Raw genomic sequence first — 17,249 nt, 5'->3', positions numbered from 1 at the left:
AGCCAGATACTGTCACTCATGCTTGTAATCCCAGCTACTCAGGAGGTTGAAGCAAGAAGATGGCTTGAGACCAGTTCAAGGCTGCAGTGAGCTATGATCAGGCCATTGCACTCCAGCCTAAGTGACAAAGTGAGACACTGTCTCTAAAAACAAAAACACACACCCAAAACTTTCCAATAGTTCTCAGCATCAGAAAAATTGGCAATGAAAATGACTCCAGTCCTTAACTTTTCTGTTATAACACACCCTCTGTGAGAGTGAGTACAGGCTCCTGCTATAAGAAGAGAAGCATTTTCTTGGCTCTTTTCTATTGACCATTACTAAGGATTAAAAATTCATTATTAGAATATGAATTATACCACAGTTATAGTGCATTTTTCCAAGAAGTAAACCATCTATTAATGTCCCTCCAAAAAGCAAAACTATCTATTAATGTCCCTAAAAGTGTAAGTTTACCTCTTAAAATGTTGTGAGATTTTTGTTTGTCTGTTTGTTTCTTTTCAGACACAGTCACTCTGTCACCCAGGCTGGAATGAAGTGGTGCCATCTCAGCTCACTACAGCCTCCACCACCCAGGTTCAAGTGATTCTCCTGCCTCAGCCTCCTGAGTAGCTGAGATTACAATTGCCTGCCACCAGGCCCAGCTAATTTTTATATTTTTAGTAGAGACAGGGTTTCACCATATTGGCCAGGCTGGTCTCAAACTCCTGACCTTCAGGTCTCAACCTCCCAAAATGCTGGGATTACAGGTGTGAGCCACTGCACCCAAACAAATTTTGTGAGTTTTTTTTTTTTATTTAAAAATAACACAAAAGGGGTATGGAAGAATTTTAGGGTATAATGACACTATTCTATATCTTGATTGTGATAGTAGTTACACAATTATGTTTGTCAAAACTCAGAATTGTATGCTTTAAAAGGTGAACTTTACGTAAATTCCTCCTTGAAGGGTGACAGAATATGCCACCCCAAAATAAGCCACTGTGACATACGGATTACTCTGAGCTAAAGGCAACTTGAAAAACAGCAGATGCTTCCCTTTTTCTTCTTGAAAACAGGAGATAAAAACTCCTATGTAAAAGATGCCCTCCCTGTAGGAGAAAAGAAACATTTTTCAATAGTCAAGAGAATTCTGTACAAACAGATCTTGTTAAAATAATTCTTATCTTCCTTTAGCCTCCCTACATAATTTAGTTACTTTTCCACAACTGCCTCTCTGTTTAACCTAATACAAAAGCATAAACGTTTTGCCATTTCTTTTTTTTTTTTTTTTCTTTTTTTGAGATGGGAGTCTTGCTCTGTTGCCCAGGCTGGAGTACAGTGATATGATCTCAGCTTACTGCAACCTCCACCTCCCGGGTTCAAGCTATTCTCCTGCCTCAGCCTCCTGAGTAGCTGGGACTACAGGTGCATGCCACTATGTCCGGTTAATTTTTGTATTTTTAATAGAGACAGGTTTTCACCTTGTTGGCCAGGCTGGTCTCGAACTCCTGACCTCAAGTGATCTGCCCACCTCAGCCTCCCATAGTGTTGGGATAACACACATGAGCTACCATGCCCGACCAGGTTTTGCTATTTCTTTGGGTCTTCATTTCCTTATGAGGACTCCTGTGTCCCATAAAACTTATTTTAAATTTACAGAAGTTTTAATATTTAAAGTATTTAATCTATTTCATATTTAATTCTTAGGCTTAACCAGGGTCCTATGAGGGGAAAGGCAGAATTTCTGCCCCTACTACAATCTTAATTAAAAATGAAAAAACTAATATAAATATGTTAATATTCTAATATGTAAACATAAAAAATTAACATTATACCAATAAAAGTACCAATAAGGGCCGGGTGCAATGGCTCATGCCTGTAATCCCAGCACTTTGGCAGGCTGAAGTGGGGAGATCACTTGAAGTCAGGAGTTCGGGACCAGCCTGGCCATCACGGTGAAACCCCATCTATACTAAAAATACAAAAATTAGCTGGGCATGGTGGTGTGTGCCTATAGTCCCAGCTACTCAGCAGGCCCAGGCAGGAGAATGGCTTGAACCTGGGTGGGTGGAAGCTGCCGTGAGCTGAGATCACTCAAGCCTGGGTGATAGAACAAGACTCCATCTCAAAAAAATATATATATAATAAAGTCCTGATTCTTTCCTAAGGAAATTATTTTTAAAAACCCCAACATTTAATGTTTAAGGAAATTATCTCAGAGTTATTTGCAATAACAAAAAATTTAAAAAACGAAATGTTTTGTTTTAGAATCATATAATGCTTCAATAAATTATATCTTTATGACAGAAAACTATCAATAATTTAGGGAAGAATTTTAATGACATTGCAAATGTTTAAAAATAATGTTAAGTGAAAACTGTAAACTTGTACAAATTGATTCAAACTTTGTAAAAGAATTATAGGTGCACACACAAAAGCCTATATAGAAAGCTGGAAGAAAATATACCAAAGTCTTAATACAGGTAGAATTAGATCAGATTTCTATCTCATTCATGCTTCTTTTTATTGCCCATGTTTCCTATAGTGTTTTTGAATAGACAGTATATTTATATGGTTCAAAATTCAAAAACCAGTATAGACTGGGCATGATTACTCATGCTCATAGTCCTCACTACTCAGGGAGCTGAGGCAGGAAGATCACTTTGCCCTAGGAGTTAGAGGCTTCAGTGAGCTATGATTGCACTATTGCATTCCAGACTGGACAACAGCGTAAGATCCTGTCTCCAAAACAAACAATATAATAGGGTATGTAGTAAAACATCTCCCTGTCCCCTCAAATATAAACTTTCTTTCCCACAGGCAACCAAGGTGTTTGTTCTGTAACCCTTTCAGAGATATTTTCTAAGTGTATATATGTTGGAGGACAGAGGTAAAACTATTTTCTAAAAATAGAAGCACTGTGTCAAAGAGTATATGTATTTGTAATCTTGATAATTGAAATTTTTTGAGTTTTGTATTATAATTATGCCTTTCTTCCTCCACAGTTATAAAATAATCCCTCCTTGGCTTCTTGTAATACTTTTTTTTTTTTTTAACATTTAAATCTTTGATTCATATGGAATTTTTTTGGAGCACAGTGTAAAGTATGGATTCAACTAAACTATTTTCTACATATATCCTTCATTGTCCCAATATCATTTTTTGAAAAATCCCATCATTTCCTCACCGGTTTGAGATGCCACCTCTTTAATATACTAAATTCCCATACGTATGTGATTTTATTTTGGGGGCTTTTATGCTGTTTATTGATCTGTCACTTTATGTGCCAGTATCATATTTAAAATATTTTATATCAGAAAATATTTTAATATCCTGTAGGTCATTACCTCCTTATTGTTCTTATTTTTCAGACCTTTCCTAATTGCTTTTAATTATTTTACCATACAAACTTTGGAATCAGTTGTCTAGTTCAATAGAAAGTCTTGCTGGTACTTTTATTTTGTTATTTTTTTTTTGAGATGCAGTCTCACTCTGTCGTCCAGGCTGGTGTGCAGTGGAGTCATTTTGGCTCACTGCAACCTCTGCCTATTTCTCATTACAACCAAAAACTATGAATGAATTTTTTTTTTTTTTTTTTTTTTTTTTTTTGAGACGGAGTCTCGCTCTGTCACCCAGGCTGGAGTGCTGTGGCCTGATCTCAGCTCACTGCAAGCTCCGCCTCCCGGGTTTACGCCATTCTCCCGCCTCAGCCTCCCGAGCAGCTGGGACTACAGTCGCCCGGCACCTCGCCCGGCTAATTTTTTGTATTTTTTAGTAGAGACGGGGTTTCACCGTGTTAGCCAGGATGGTCTTGATCTCCTGACCTCGTGATCCGCCCGTCTCGGCCTCCCAAAGTGCTGGGATTACAGGCTTGAGCCACCGCGCCCGGCGAATGAACATTTTTTTAAAACTACTTGAGAACCTTGAAAAGTAAACAATAGCAGGTAGATTGGGGACTGAAGTTGAAATCTGAATAACAACCCATTTATTGATGAGTTTCAGTTTGTTTTCGGTTTTTTTAGTTCTTTTTTGCCTTTCAGCTTTGAACCATCCAGTGGGCACAGATGGTAAACCTATTTTTATCCAGAAGACCAAGGAAAATGACCCCTGCATGCCAGAAGGTATAGGGGAAAGCCCAGGGTTTTATTTTGTTTTCTCTCTTACCTCCCAGCCCTGCCCCAAGGCTGGCCCTAGCCTCAGAGCAGGCACCAACCATGCCACCAACCATGGCAACTGGGGAACTTAAAACTCAAGAGAAAATGTCCTTCTACCAGAGGAACTGGGAAAACGGATCTGTATGGCCTTAAAAGCTTGGAGAGAATCCTCCTTTTTTCTCTCTTTTCTTAACTCTTTGCGCTAAAGGCTGTCCCCGTTGTAAGGAACTGCTCTATAGTGAAAAGGCTAGCACTCAAAGAAACCTGTCTTTCTGATTATATGAACTGGCAAGTGGGTATGATGAGGAAAGGGGCCAGGAGAATCCTGGAGAGGAGAGAGAGGGAAAGGAGAATCGCCTAATTCTGTGTATGATCCAACTTAAGTCCCAGACACAGCCCTTACATGAAACAGACCTAGTGGCCTCATCCCTGCTCTCTTTTCCCTGTGTCTAGCACAGAGAATATGCTAGAGAAAGGTTTTGATAACCTGAAATACCGACTTTTTTGGATTCGTATGAAACTATTTGCTTCCAGTTTGGCAGGGTCCAGTTTCCCCATCACGCATCCTTTTTCTTCAGAGAAACCGTTACCCATTTTCCCAGAACTGAGCTACAAGTCTCTTGAAGCAAAATGCAGTTAAGTTCAGACCCCAGATCTTTTTTGCTTGTGCAAAAAGACTTAAAGCCCCCCAAAAGGAACGCCTTTTGAAAAATGCTACAAAGCCACCTAGTACAAAACTCATTTTGTCCCTAGCTGGTTGGGGGTAGGTGGGGACAGACTGTGGTTGCTTATTTATGAGCTCTCAGCTCAGGCACGCCTGCCCCACAAGGCTCTGATCCTGCCCACAAGCACATGTTCTGGTCATGATCTCCACTCAAAACTCTGACCCTCTCAGAGGGCCCCTGGGCCGCCCCGGCGCGAGGGTTCGGGCACTGTGGCCCTAATGATGGTCACCTTCTCCAGCGCAGCTCCTTTTCTTCCAGGTCGCTCTCCGTCACTGAACCCTCTATCACGGTTTCATCACTGTCCCAGTCTGGGTCCTGGACGCCTTCCTCCATCTTTGCCTCACATTCAAAGTCTTTTTTACCCTCCTCTAACTCCCTCTTGCCCGCAAACAAAAAAACATTTTGAGGGCCAGAGGAAATTGTGAGTTAAAAATAAAAATAATATAATCGCAGCAGGAGCCGGGCCTTGTCGCAGGGCTGCTGAGGAGGGTGCAGAGGGCCGCAAGCGCGGCAGAGTCGTCGTCCGAGAAGCGGCCCGCGGGTCCCGCCGCTCGCTGCCGGCAGGGGGCAGCCCCTCGTCACACGTCTGAGCCCTGTGCAGCGCTCGGCCCCTCCCCCAGCTCCCGCGGCCGGAAGTGGGCGGCGGTACGCGCAGGCCTGCTCTGGGCGTGGCCTGCCGCAGCGTGTCTTTTTCGCGGTTTCCCATTCTCGGTTGCTAGCCGTAGAGGGGACTGGGGTTGCTGCTGCAGAGACTGGAAAGGTAGGCGGGCCGCACCCAGAACTCAGGCGAGCCTGCTTAACACCCTTGGCCGGGAGGGTGACCTGCCATGCACCTGATGCTTGTGAGCCCCAGATACGGAAGAGCTGTCAGCTCCTGCCCGCCCCAGCAGCCCTGGCATTCTGGAGCCAGAGTGCGACCTTAGACCTAACGAGTGTTTTTGCAGCCCACTAAGCGCTTGCTTTCCCTTTAATCCCTTGACAGCCTCTTTTCAAGTGTCCCCTGAGGTAGACAAACAGATAATGTTTATCAGAAGTTTTAGCTCTCAACTAATCTCAGTGATGTATTTTGTATTTTTTTTTCTCTCAACAACTCTTCGGTTACCTGAAATACAGATAGATTATGCAGGAAAGGCAGGATAGATGCTTTATTTTTTCCCCTTTTATCAGTTTTTAGAATAATAGTAATGCCTAGCAACCTCCAAAAGTAGTAAATTGTGTTTTAATGAAGTACTAGAATTTTATATATTTGATGTGTTTCAGTCTAGTTGAACATTTTTAATTCAAACTAATTCAAAACAAAGCCAAGTGAGCTTCCACTTGCCAAGTGAGAAGGTTCAAGAAAAGACCAAGTTGTTTTCCCATAGCAAGCGTTTAGTATTCACCTTGGAGTCTCCAGCATCTGGCACATACGAAGTCTTAAGTTTTGTCATAAATGGATGGAGCTAGAGATTTCTGACTTCCCAATTCATTGCCCTTTTCACTTTATGGAGTAGCTTTGCCATTATTAATATTTTGTGTTTTTGCTATTTATATTTAAGCCACTGCTATTTAAAATACTTGATTGGTGATTATCTTCTAAACTTAACTTGAGGCTGGGGGTGGTGGCTCATACCTGTAACCTCAATGCTTTGGAGGCTGAGGCAGGAGGATTGCTTGAGACTACAAGTTCAAGACCAGCCTGGGCAACATAGTGAGACCCCTATCTCTACAAAAAATTTGTTTTAATTAGCAGGGCATGGTAGCATGGGCCTGTAGTCCCTGTTACTCAGGAGGTTGAGGCAGGGGATCGCTTGAGCCCAGGAGTTTGAGGTTCTGATGAGCTATGATTGAGCAAACGCACTCCAGCCTGAGCAATAGAGTCATACCATGTCTCAAAAAACAAAAAATAAAAAATAAATAAACTTACTTGAATAAGTAACTTACTTAAATAAAATTCCTCACCTCAACTCCGTAAATTAGGCAGAACAGTAATAATATGCAAAGAATTAGACCTGGGGTTTGTTTTTTTTTTTTTACAGTAGTCCATTTATGCCCTCCATGTCTAAATCAGACCTAAATTCCTGTCACCTTTCCTGCTCACCCACTGTTTAATTAATTCATTAGTTCATTCTTCTACGTTGCTCAAGCTGGTCTCCAACTCCTGAGCTCAAGCTGTCCTCCCACCTCACCCTCCCAAATAGCTGGAACTACGGTTTCATGCCACTATGCCCACTTCACCCATTCTTTTTAATTATCCAGCTCTGCCTTCACAGGAATTGGGGGATGCATATCCAGTAAATGGTGGTGAGTGGCTCCATTTGCCCCAGAGGGAAAGATGACTCCACCAGTAACAGCACTTGCTCCAAACAGCTGATAACAAGCTAAGTACAATAAGTCCTCACTTAATGTCTGTCAGTAGGTTCTTGGAAACTGCGACTTTAAGCAAAATGACTTACAAGAAAACCAATTTTACCATGATCTAATTGTTATATATGAGAGTTAAGTTCTTATAACATATTTCTGGTCACAAAAACATTGCCAAACTTACAAATAAACACCAAAACACCTTTAATATTAAACATTGAAATAACTGTGAGCTCTATATATATTAAATATATATATTTAATAAATATATATAGGAAATGCCATATATATTTAAGAAAGATTAATAAAAATATGTATTTAAGAAAGACTAATAAAAACAAATAAGATAATTATTTACCTAATCATTCCAGTTCAGGGTTGAGGGTGGCTGGAGCCTGTCCTGGCAGCTCAGGGCTCAAGGCAGGAGCCAGCCCCGCACAGGAGGCCGTTCCATTGAAGAGCGCGCTCACTCACACACACACACACTCACTCATTCTGAGACCATTTAGATAGGCCAATGAGCCTAACATACACATCTTTGGGATGTGAGAGGAAACTGAAATACTTGGAGGAAACTCCACGCTGACATGGGGAGAACATGAAAACTCCACATACACAGCGGCCCTGGCTGGGAAGTATAATAATTTTCTTTCCTCATCAGTGTTGAAACACCATTGAAAGAAATGTTATTCGAGGATCTGCTATAGATAACCTTCTGGGCCTGAAATTCACATTCTTTTTAAAAAACGCTTTCTCCTTTGGTGGGAAAAAGTCAGTTATTTTTGCATCATCTATTCTCCTTTTATTCAAGAGAGTTGCTATGATTCAAAGAATGAAAAATAAATGGCAGAGATGAGCCTCATAAATGCCAGTGTGATTTTAAATAAACCTTTTTTTGTTTGTTTTTATAAAATCCAAAGTTTCAGTGCAGGACAGAGGTGGAAAAATGGACAGAAGATCTGTTTTTAGGAATCTAGGCTGCAGTACAATTCAAACTGGTTTAAGCAGGTTGAGTTGAATCATGTAACTGAACCAAGGAGAGGTTTCCCAGGTATTTCAGGAATGACAGGAATCAGGTACTGAAACTGTTTCAAAGGAAATAGAGCTCAGCTTTCTTTCAAATTAGTTTGAATTTTCAAATAGATTAAAACATTGCCGAATATGTAAAAGCCTGTAAACATTATTGTTAAAAAATAATAATTGGCTACTTTTGGAGGTTGCTAGACACCATTTATTATTCTAAAATTAATAATGAAAAAAAACTTTATCCTGCCTTTCCTACACAATTTATATTCAGAATAACCATAGTTGATGAGGGGAAAAAAAATTTTTTTTTTTTTGAGACAGAGTTTCGCTCTTGTTGCCCAGGCTGGAGTGCTATAGTGCGATCTTGGCTCACTGCAACCTCCCACCTCCCGGGTTCAAGTGATTCTCCTGCTTCAGCCTCCCGAGATTATAGCTGGGATTACAGGCATGTGCCACCTCACCCGGCTAATTTTGTATTTTTAGTAGAGACGGGGTTTCTCCATTTTGGTCATGCTGACCTCGAACTCCTGACCTCAGGTGATTCACCCACCTCGGCCTCCCAAAGTGCTGGGATTACGGGCCTGAGCCACCACACCTGGCCATAATTTTTAAGAAATATAATTAAATTTTACTTGCTCTACTCCATTTAGGCTATAATCTTACAAGAAAAAAGTCCTCTTGGGGAATTCTTGTTGTAAAGGTGAATTAAAAATTTTTTTTTGATGATTAGAAAGAAAAAGAAGGCTCATTGTTTTGTGATTACACAATATATTTTGCTTTTATAATTAAGATTCTTCCCTGCCTATAGCTTCATATTATTTATTTCCTATCCAGGTTACTTCAGATCCTAGAACTGTAAGAGATGAGACTTGCATGGAAGATTCGATTTATCATAACACAACATGAATCTCTAAGAGACTAAATCCAACAGCCACTTTTCACCTTAGTAATATTTCTCCCCAAAATAAAGCTATATGAGGTATATCACCAAGTATTCCATAAGTATTTTAAAATACAGTTGCCCGACAGGGTACAATGGTTCATATTTGTAATCCCAGTACTTTGGGAGGCAGAGATGGGAGGATCACTTGAGTTGAGGAGCCTGGGCAACATAGACCCCCATCTCTACAAAAATAAAAATAAATTAGCCAGAATTGGTGGCGCACATTTGACCCAGCTACTCAGGAGGTTGAAGCAGGAGGATCCCTTGAGCCCAGGAGTCGCAGTGAGCTATGATTGCACCACTGCACTCCAGCCTGGATGACAGAGTGAGGCCCTATCAAAAAAAAAAAAAAAAAAAAAAAAACTTTCCAAAAGAATAATTTTCTCAAAGACTTAGACTTTTTTGTTAAACAAAAATAAGTTACTAATCCATTAACCCAAGCAATTCACATGTTTGGCACAAATTAAAACTGTCATGTAAACTTTTTTAATGGATGGGAATAAGTATGTAACTGAAAAATCAGGATATGTGAAATTGTAAAGGTAAACTGAGGCCAGAGCCAAACTGGGAATGAAGACACAAGGCAAATGGCAGTGAGAATAGCCTTTATTAGGGCTTGTGGGCGAGGTTCCTTGGTCCAAAGGTACAGGCCGAGGAAGTCGCACTGAGGGAGGAGGGTAAGGACCTTTTATAGCTTGAGCGATGGGGAAGTTCATTGTGCAAAACAAGTCCTGGGGGGTCTTGAAACTGCAATGTCATGAGGAAGGGGTCTTTGGAAACTGTTTAACTGAAACGGCTGTTTACGACCTTGTGAAATGCAGGTGAGCTGCCGGTCATGGGGGAATGTGGTTGCCCAACCAGAACTCTGATGAATGTAAGTCTGCGGGTGTGTACAAGGGTGAAGGGCGTCTTTAACAAAAGGCCTGCTACGCCGGGTAATGCCGCCATGTTGGGTCTAGATTCCTGCCTAACAAATCTTTTCTCAAAAACTGCAAAATGTTGGAGCACACAAAGACAAGTTTAGACATGATTAAGTGTTGGTTCAGTACCTAAATTTGTTTTTATATTTATTTATTTATGAGATGGAGTTCCACTTTTGTTGCCCAGGCTGGAGCACAATGGTGCGATCTCGGCTCACTGCAACCTCTGTCTCCCAGGTTCAAGCAATTCTCCTGCGTCAGCCTCCCACCTAGCTGGGATTACAGGCATGTGCCACCACGCCTGGCTAATTTTTGTATTTTTTTAGTAGAGACGGGGCTTTGCCATGTTGGCCAGGCTGGTCTCAAACTCCTGACCTCAGGTGATTCACCCGCCTCAGCCTCCCAAAGTGCTAAGACTACAGGGGTAAGCTACAGCACCCGGCCCTAAATTTGTTTTTTAGCGATTATTATAGCTGATTCATATGTGTGGGGATATGTCAACCACAACTCCTATAGGCTGTCTCTTCTTAGTGCAGAATTTAATACATTCAATTTTAATTTAAAATGGCATGAAATAGATATAAAACACTTCAGAAAGTTAGAAGTACTGTAACCACCCAATGGGTTCTCCTTGCCTGCTGCCTAGACAGAGCCAATTTATCAAGACAGGGGAAGAGAGGGGAATTGCAATGAGAGTAATTCACGCAGAGCCTGCTATGCAGGAGACCAAAGTTTTGTTATTACTCAAATCACTCTTGCCGAGCATTCGGGGATCAGAGTTTTGAAAGATAATTTGGCGGTAAGGGCTTGGGTAGTGGGGAGTGCTGATTGGTCAGGTTGGAGATGGAATCATAGCAGGTGGAAGTTAGGTTTTCTTGCTGTCTTGTGTTCCTGAGTGGATGGCAGAACTGGTTGAGCCAGCTTAATCGGTCTGGGTGGTGTCAGCTGATCCATCAAGCTCAGGGTCTGCAAAATATCTCAGGCACTGATTTTAGGTTTTACAATAGTGATGTTATACCCAGGAGCAATTTGGGGAGGTTCAGACTCTTGAAGCCAAAGGCTACATGACCCCCAAATTGTAATTTCTAATCTTGTAGCTAACTTGTTAGTCCTGAAAAGACAGACTGGTCCCAGGCAAGAAGGGGGTCTTTTCAGGAAAGGGGTATTTTCAATTTTGTTTCAGAGTCAAACCATGGACTGAACTCCTTCCCAAAGTTAGTTTGGCCTATACCCGGGAATGAACAAGGACAGCTGAAAGGTTAGAAGCAAGATGAAGTTGATTAGGTTGGATTTCTTTCACTGTCATAATTTCCTAAGTTATAATTTTGCAAAGGTGGTTTCAGTACTGTGAAATTTCAGATGATAGCCTGTATATAATTAGTATTTCCAAGATGAAAAACCTCTGAAGAATCACTAATGGCATCTGTTATTCTGGCAATTGATTAAAAGGTATATTATAATGAAGCCCATAAAATCAGCAGAGGATGATTGAAAAAACACTTGGCATTTCACAAAGGAGAATCAGAGGACTAGACACACCTAGAGGTAAATTATAACAACCCTCCCAACCCATTGCTCCAGATGCCTGCAAGATGTTGTTGCTATTCTATGTGGTCTCTACTATTACAGTTATTCATTGTTTAGTCTATTAGACTATAAATAATGTTTCTTCAGAAGCAGAAAGGGTTAATTGTTAAGGGGCAATAGTTATACACTGATCTTCTGTCTCAGAAGAAATACCTTACAACATTGTATAATTTATTATGATGTGAAAAAAACAATATTGGAACACAGACAATAAATGACTATTATGTATCATCAAGAGTTTTTAAGGATTCTTAGATTACTTTCTCCTTAGAAACACAATGTAATGTTGGCATCAAAAATTGGCAAAGTAATAAGGCCATGACAGAGTCAAAAAGAATTACAGACTCAAATGCAACAGCCTAGAGAACATGACATTGGCTTTGTCAACTAGTTTAACAAGTTTGACAGCTTCCTCCTTGTCTGCTTGTCCAGACATGTGATACTCATTGATGGCCCAAATGCTAAGAAGTCTGTATTTCAAAGTCTTTCCATTTCTGTTCCTCCCCACATCTGGTCTTTTTCTGTGATAGTAACTGATTAAAACATTGGATTTTAAAACACACTTAACCTAAGTCATAATTAAAGAAATAAACATTAAAACAACCAATGACACATTTATTGGTTTATTTTATCTATTAGTCTGGCAAGGATTTTTAAAAAAGATTGATAATGCTCAGCACTGGCAATGATTGGGGAAAATAGGTGTTCTCCTATACTCGTGGAGGGAGAACAGATGAGTTCAATCTTTTTTGGAGAGCAGTTTGGCAACATCTATCAAAGTGTTTCACATGGGCCGGGCACGGTGGCTCGCGCCTATAATCCCAGCAGTTTGGGAGGCTGAGGCAGGTGGATCATTTGAGGTCAGGAGTTTAAGAGCAGCCTGGCCAACATGGTGAAAACCTGTCTTTACTAAAAATACAAAACCTAGAAGGGCATAGTGGCACATGCCTGTAGTCCCAGCTACTTGGGAGACTGAGGCAGGATAATTGTGTGAACCTGGGAGGCAGAGGTTCCAGTGAGCCGAGATTGTACCACTGCACTCCAGCCTGGGCAACAGAGAGATACTCTCTTAAAAAAAAAAAAAAAAAAAAAAAAAATTTTATATGTATATACCCCTAGAGATAGCCTTTCCACTTTTAGCAATTTATTCCTATATTACCAATATGCTTGCGCCAACTGCAATTTTGAAAAGTTGGAAACAAAGTAAGTGTTCATCATTAGGGGATTATGCAGTGAAATACTCTGCTGTCATTACAAAGAATGAAATACAGCTGTGTATTAGGACTGTCTATACACCTAGAGATAACTGCTTACATAGCATATTTGTGGCTTTATCTTCGATTCTGTGTTTATTTGTGGTTATTTAGGAAGGTTAAAGAGATAAGAAGGTATAAATAAAGCCCTCCACACATACCAAGACACCACCTGATCCTGATACTGCAGAACAACACAATTTTTTAATTTCTTCTTTTATTGAGGTATAATGGACATACAGTGAAATACACAAATCTTATGTGTTCAGTTCAATGTGTTTTCTGAGCCATAATATTTCTATATTTATTTCGTTTAACAGCATACTCAACTCTAAAGGAAGAGAATGGGAGTTGTAGGTGGGAAAAAAAGGCAATACACAAGCAATAGCTTGAATCTTAAAAGTATAATTTACATGAATAACACATAATAAAAAGAGAAATTTTAATAACTTCTGGACTGATAAGATTGCCAAATAAATACATGATAATGGGATCTTCTTTGTGTAGACCTGAGACAGCCATATAAATAGATTTAGACTAACGTATTAGTAGGTCTGCCACTGTAGAAAAAAATGCCAGCTATACCCACAAAAACTCCCAGCCACAAGAGGTTAATCAGAATCTTCACATAGTAAAAGAATGCAGTTCAATGATTTTTGACTCTCTCTTTGTGCATGCACACACACACAGAGACACACACACACTCAACCACCTGAGTACTTAAAACAAGATCAAGAATATTTCCATCACTCCTGCCTGCCCTGTCCTCAAAATCCACCTACAAATAATAGTTTTTCATATAAATGAAATCACCCTGTATGCACTTTTCTTTTACTTAGTTTTATGTTTTCGAGATTCACCCACATTGTTTGCACCAGGTCATTCCTTTTTGTTGCTGAGCATTGTTTTATTACACAAATAGACCGAATTTGTTCAGTGCATTCTCTTGTTAATGGACATGAGTTATTTTCAGTTTGGACACTGTAATGAATAAGATTGCTATCAACATTCCTGTTGAAACTTTTTTGTGAGTGTATGGTTTCATTTCTCTTTGGGTACATAAATACCTGATGAGCAAAATCTCTGGTCATATGATAGGTATATGTTTAACTTTATTAAAAAACTACCTTATAGTTCTCCAAAGAGAGTACCACTCCCAACAGCAACATATGCAAGTTCCCTTTGCGTCATATCTTCACGATCATTTGGTATTGTCAGTCTTTTATGTGCCAGCCATTTCAATGGATATGAAATAGTATCTCACCGTGGTATTAATTTGCATTTCCCTCATGCCTAATAATACTAGCAAATTTTTGTGTGCTTGTTGGCCGTCTACACACCTTTTGGGAAGTGTCTATTCAGATTTCTTGCACACTTTTCCATTGGGCTGTTTGTATTTTTATTATCAATTTCTAACATTCCTTTACATATTCTGGATATGAGGCCTTTATCAAATATCTGTATCATGAATATTTTTATTAGTCTCTGGCTTGTCTATGTTTTTTTTTTAACAGATGGGGTCTCCCTTTGTCACCCAGGCTGCTGAAGTGCAGTGACAATGAACATGACTCACTGCAGCCTCCACTTCCTGGGCTCAAGTGATCCTTCCACCTCAGCCCCCTCCACCCTTCCACGTGGCTGAGACTACAGGCACACACCACCATGCCTGGCTAATTTTTTTATTTTTTGTAGAGACAGGGTTTTGTCATGTTGACCAGGCTGGTTTGGAACTCCTGGGCTTAAGCAATCTGCCCATCTAGGACTCTCAAACTGCTGGAATTAGGTTTGTGCCACCACACCTGGCCTCTTAATAGTGTCTTTTGATGAGTAAAAAGGTTTTAATTAGGATACTTTCCAATTTATCAGTTTTTTTTCTTTTATGATCAGTGCAGGTATTAGTTTCCTAAGGCTGTAATTAACAAATTGCCACAAACTGGATGGCTTAAAACAACAGATATTTATTTTTTATTTATTTATGTATTTGTTTTTTAAGACAGAGTTTCGGCCAGGCGCGGTGGCTCAAGCCTGTAATCCCAGCACTTTGGGAGGCCGAGACGGGCGGATCACGAGGTCAGGAGATCGAGACCATCCTGGCTAACACAGTGAAACCCCGTCTCTACTAAAAAATACAAAAAACTAGCCGGGCGAGGTGGTGGGCGCCTGTAGTCCCAGCTACTCGGGAGGCTGAGGCAGGAGAATGGCGTAAACCCGGGAGGCGGAGCTTGCAGTGAGCTGAGATCCAGCCACTGCACTCCATCCAGCCTGGGCGACAGAGCGAGCCTCCGTCTCAAAAAAAAAAAAAAAAAAAAACAGAGTTTCACTCTGTCACCAGGCTAGAGTGCAGTGGTGCAATCTCGGCTTACTGCAACCTCTGCCTCCCGGGTTCAAGCAATTCTCCTGCCTCAGCCTCCTGAGTAGCTGGGATTACAGGCACACGCCACCACACCCAGCTAGTTTTTGTATTTTTAGTAGAGACAGGGTTTCACCGTGTTGGCCAGGATGGTCTTGGTCTCCTGACCTCATGATCCACCTGCCTCAGCCTCCCAAAGTGCTGGGATTACAGGCATGAGCCACTGTGCCCGGCCAATAATGAGATTTGTTATCTCACCCTTCTGGAGGCCAGCAATCTAAAATCAGGATGTGGATGGGGCCATGCTCTCTCTGAAGGTTGTAGAGAACAATCTGTTCCATGCCTTTCTCTTAGCTTCTGACCTTGGCCACAATTCGTGGCATTCCTTCGCTTGTAGATGCATCACTCCAATCTCTGCCTTCATCATGACCTGGTGTTCTTGTCTGTTTTTGTCTCTGGGTCTCTTCTCTTCTTATAAGGACACCAATCGTATTGGATTAAGGTCCACCTTGCTCCAATATAAACTCACCTTAACTAATTACAATTGCAATGACTTTATTTCCAAATACAGTCACATTTTTTTTTTTTTTTTTTCGGTGGTCAGAACAGAGTCTTGTTCTGTCACCCAGACTGGAGTCTAGTGGCACAATCTCAGGTCACTGCAACCTCCTCTTCCCAAGTTCAAGTGATTGTCCTGCCACAGCCTCCCAAGTAGCTGGGATTACAGGCATCTGCCACCACACCCAGCTAATTTTTGAATTTTTAGTAGAGATGGGGTTTTGCCATGTTAGCCAGACTGGTCTCAAACTCCTGACCTCAGGTGATCCACCCACCTCAACCTCCCAACGTTCTGGGACTACATGCATGAGCCACTGCATCTGGCCAAATACAGTCACATTCAGAGGCTTTGCAAAGGAAATAAATTTTGGGGGGATACTATCAAACCCAGTATAGTGTTTTTTGTGTCTTGGGTTAGAAATCTTTGCTTAAGCCAAAGTCATGAGGATATTCTCTTATTCTCTTTTGTTTTCTCCTGGAAGCACTATGGTTCTAACTTTACATTGAGTTCTGTTTATCTCAGTTTTTTTGTGTATGTAATGAGGTAAGGAACAAAGTTTATTTTTTTTCCATATTGTTACAACACCTTGGGTTAAAAAGATTAGCCTTGGGCGACTGGCAAGATGGCCAAATAGGAACAGCTCCGGTCTGCAGCTCCCTTCGAGATCAACGCAGAAGGAGGGTGATTTCTGCATTTCTAAGTGAGGTACCCAGCTCATCTCACTGTGACTGGTTAGAGAGTGGGTGCAGCTCACAGAGGGTGAGCAGAAGCAGGGTGGGGTGTCATCTCTCCCAGGAAGGGCAAAGGGTCAGGGAACTCCCTCCCCTAGCCAAGAGAAGCCGTGAAGGACTGTGCCTTGAGGGATGGTGCTATTCAGCCTAGATACTACTTTTTTCCCATGGTCTTTCCAACCCACAGACAGGAGATACCCTCGGGTGCCTACACCAGCAGGGCACTGGGTTTCAAGCACAAAACTGGGCAGCCGTTTGGGCAGACACTGAGCTAGCTGCAGGAGTGTTTTTTCATACGCCAGTAGCACCTGAATGCCAGCAAGACAGAACCATTCACTCCCCTGGAAAGGGAGCTAAAGCCAGGGAGCCAAGTGGTCTGTCTCAACGGATCCCACCCCTATGGAACCCAACAAGCTAAGATCCACTGGCTTGAAATTCTCGCTGCCAGCACAACAGTCTGAAGTTGACCTGAAATGCTCCAGATTGGTGAGGGGAGGGGCATCTGCCATTACTGAGGCTGGGTTGCTGAAGAGCAACCCAAAGGTACATAATCGTCAGATTCACCAAGGTTGAAATGATGGGAAAAATGTTATGGGCAGCCAGAGAGAAAGGTCAGATTACCGACAAAGGGAAGCCCATCAAACTAATAGCAGATCTCTCTGCAGAAATCCTACAA

The 17,249-nt window shown here is 41.3% G+C and overlaps 1 protein-coding gene and 1 long non-coding RNA gene across 6 annotated transcripts in view; one reads left to right on the top strand and one right to left on the bottom strand.

Moving 5' to 3' along the window:
- Positions 1-5,419, bottom strand: part of LOC105475134 (ankyrin repeat domain 31) — a 162,312-nt gene extending 156,893 nt beyond the window's left edge. For 2 of the 3 annotated variants that reach the window (XM_011730158.3, XM_011730155.3), the window contains exon 1: positions 5,091-5,419. In XM_011730158.3, the coding sequence (XP_011728460.2) occupies positions 5,091-5,194 (104 nt within the window). In that variant the 5' untranslated portion in view covers positions 5,195-5,419. The remainder of the gene's footprint in view (positions 1-5,090) is intronic. The other variant, XM_011730157.3, reaches the window with a different exon arrangement.
- Positions 5,420-5,537: 118 nt separating this feature from the next.
- Positions 5,538-17,249, top strand: part of LOC105475133 (uncharacterized) — a 32,893-nt gene continuing 21,181 nt past the window's right edge. Inside the window, exons 1-3 of one of the 3 annotated variants that reach the window (XR_983158.2) lie at positions 5,549-5,621; positions 7,100-10,047; positions 11,543-11,638. This is a non-coding gene — a long non-coding RNA (uncharacterized lncRNA). Of the gene's footprint in view, positions 5,622-7,099; positions 11,639-17,249 lie in introns of all 3 variants that reach the window. The other 2 variants (XR_011624910.1, XR_011624909.1) reach the window with 2 other exon arrangements.

This window comes from Macaca nemestrina, chromosome 6 (assembly GCF_043159975.1).
Source record: "Macaca nemestrina isolate mMacNem1 chromosome 6, mMacNem.hap1, whole genome shotgun sequence".
NCBI lineage: Eukaryota > Metazoa > Chordata > Mammalia > Primates > Cercopithecidae > Macaca > Macaca nemestrina.
The sequence above is the reverse complement of the archived record's forward strand: the minus strand, read 5'-3'. Positions and strand labels throughout refer to the sequence as shown.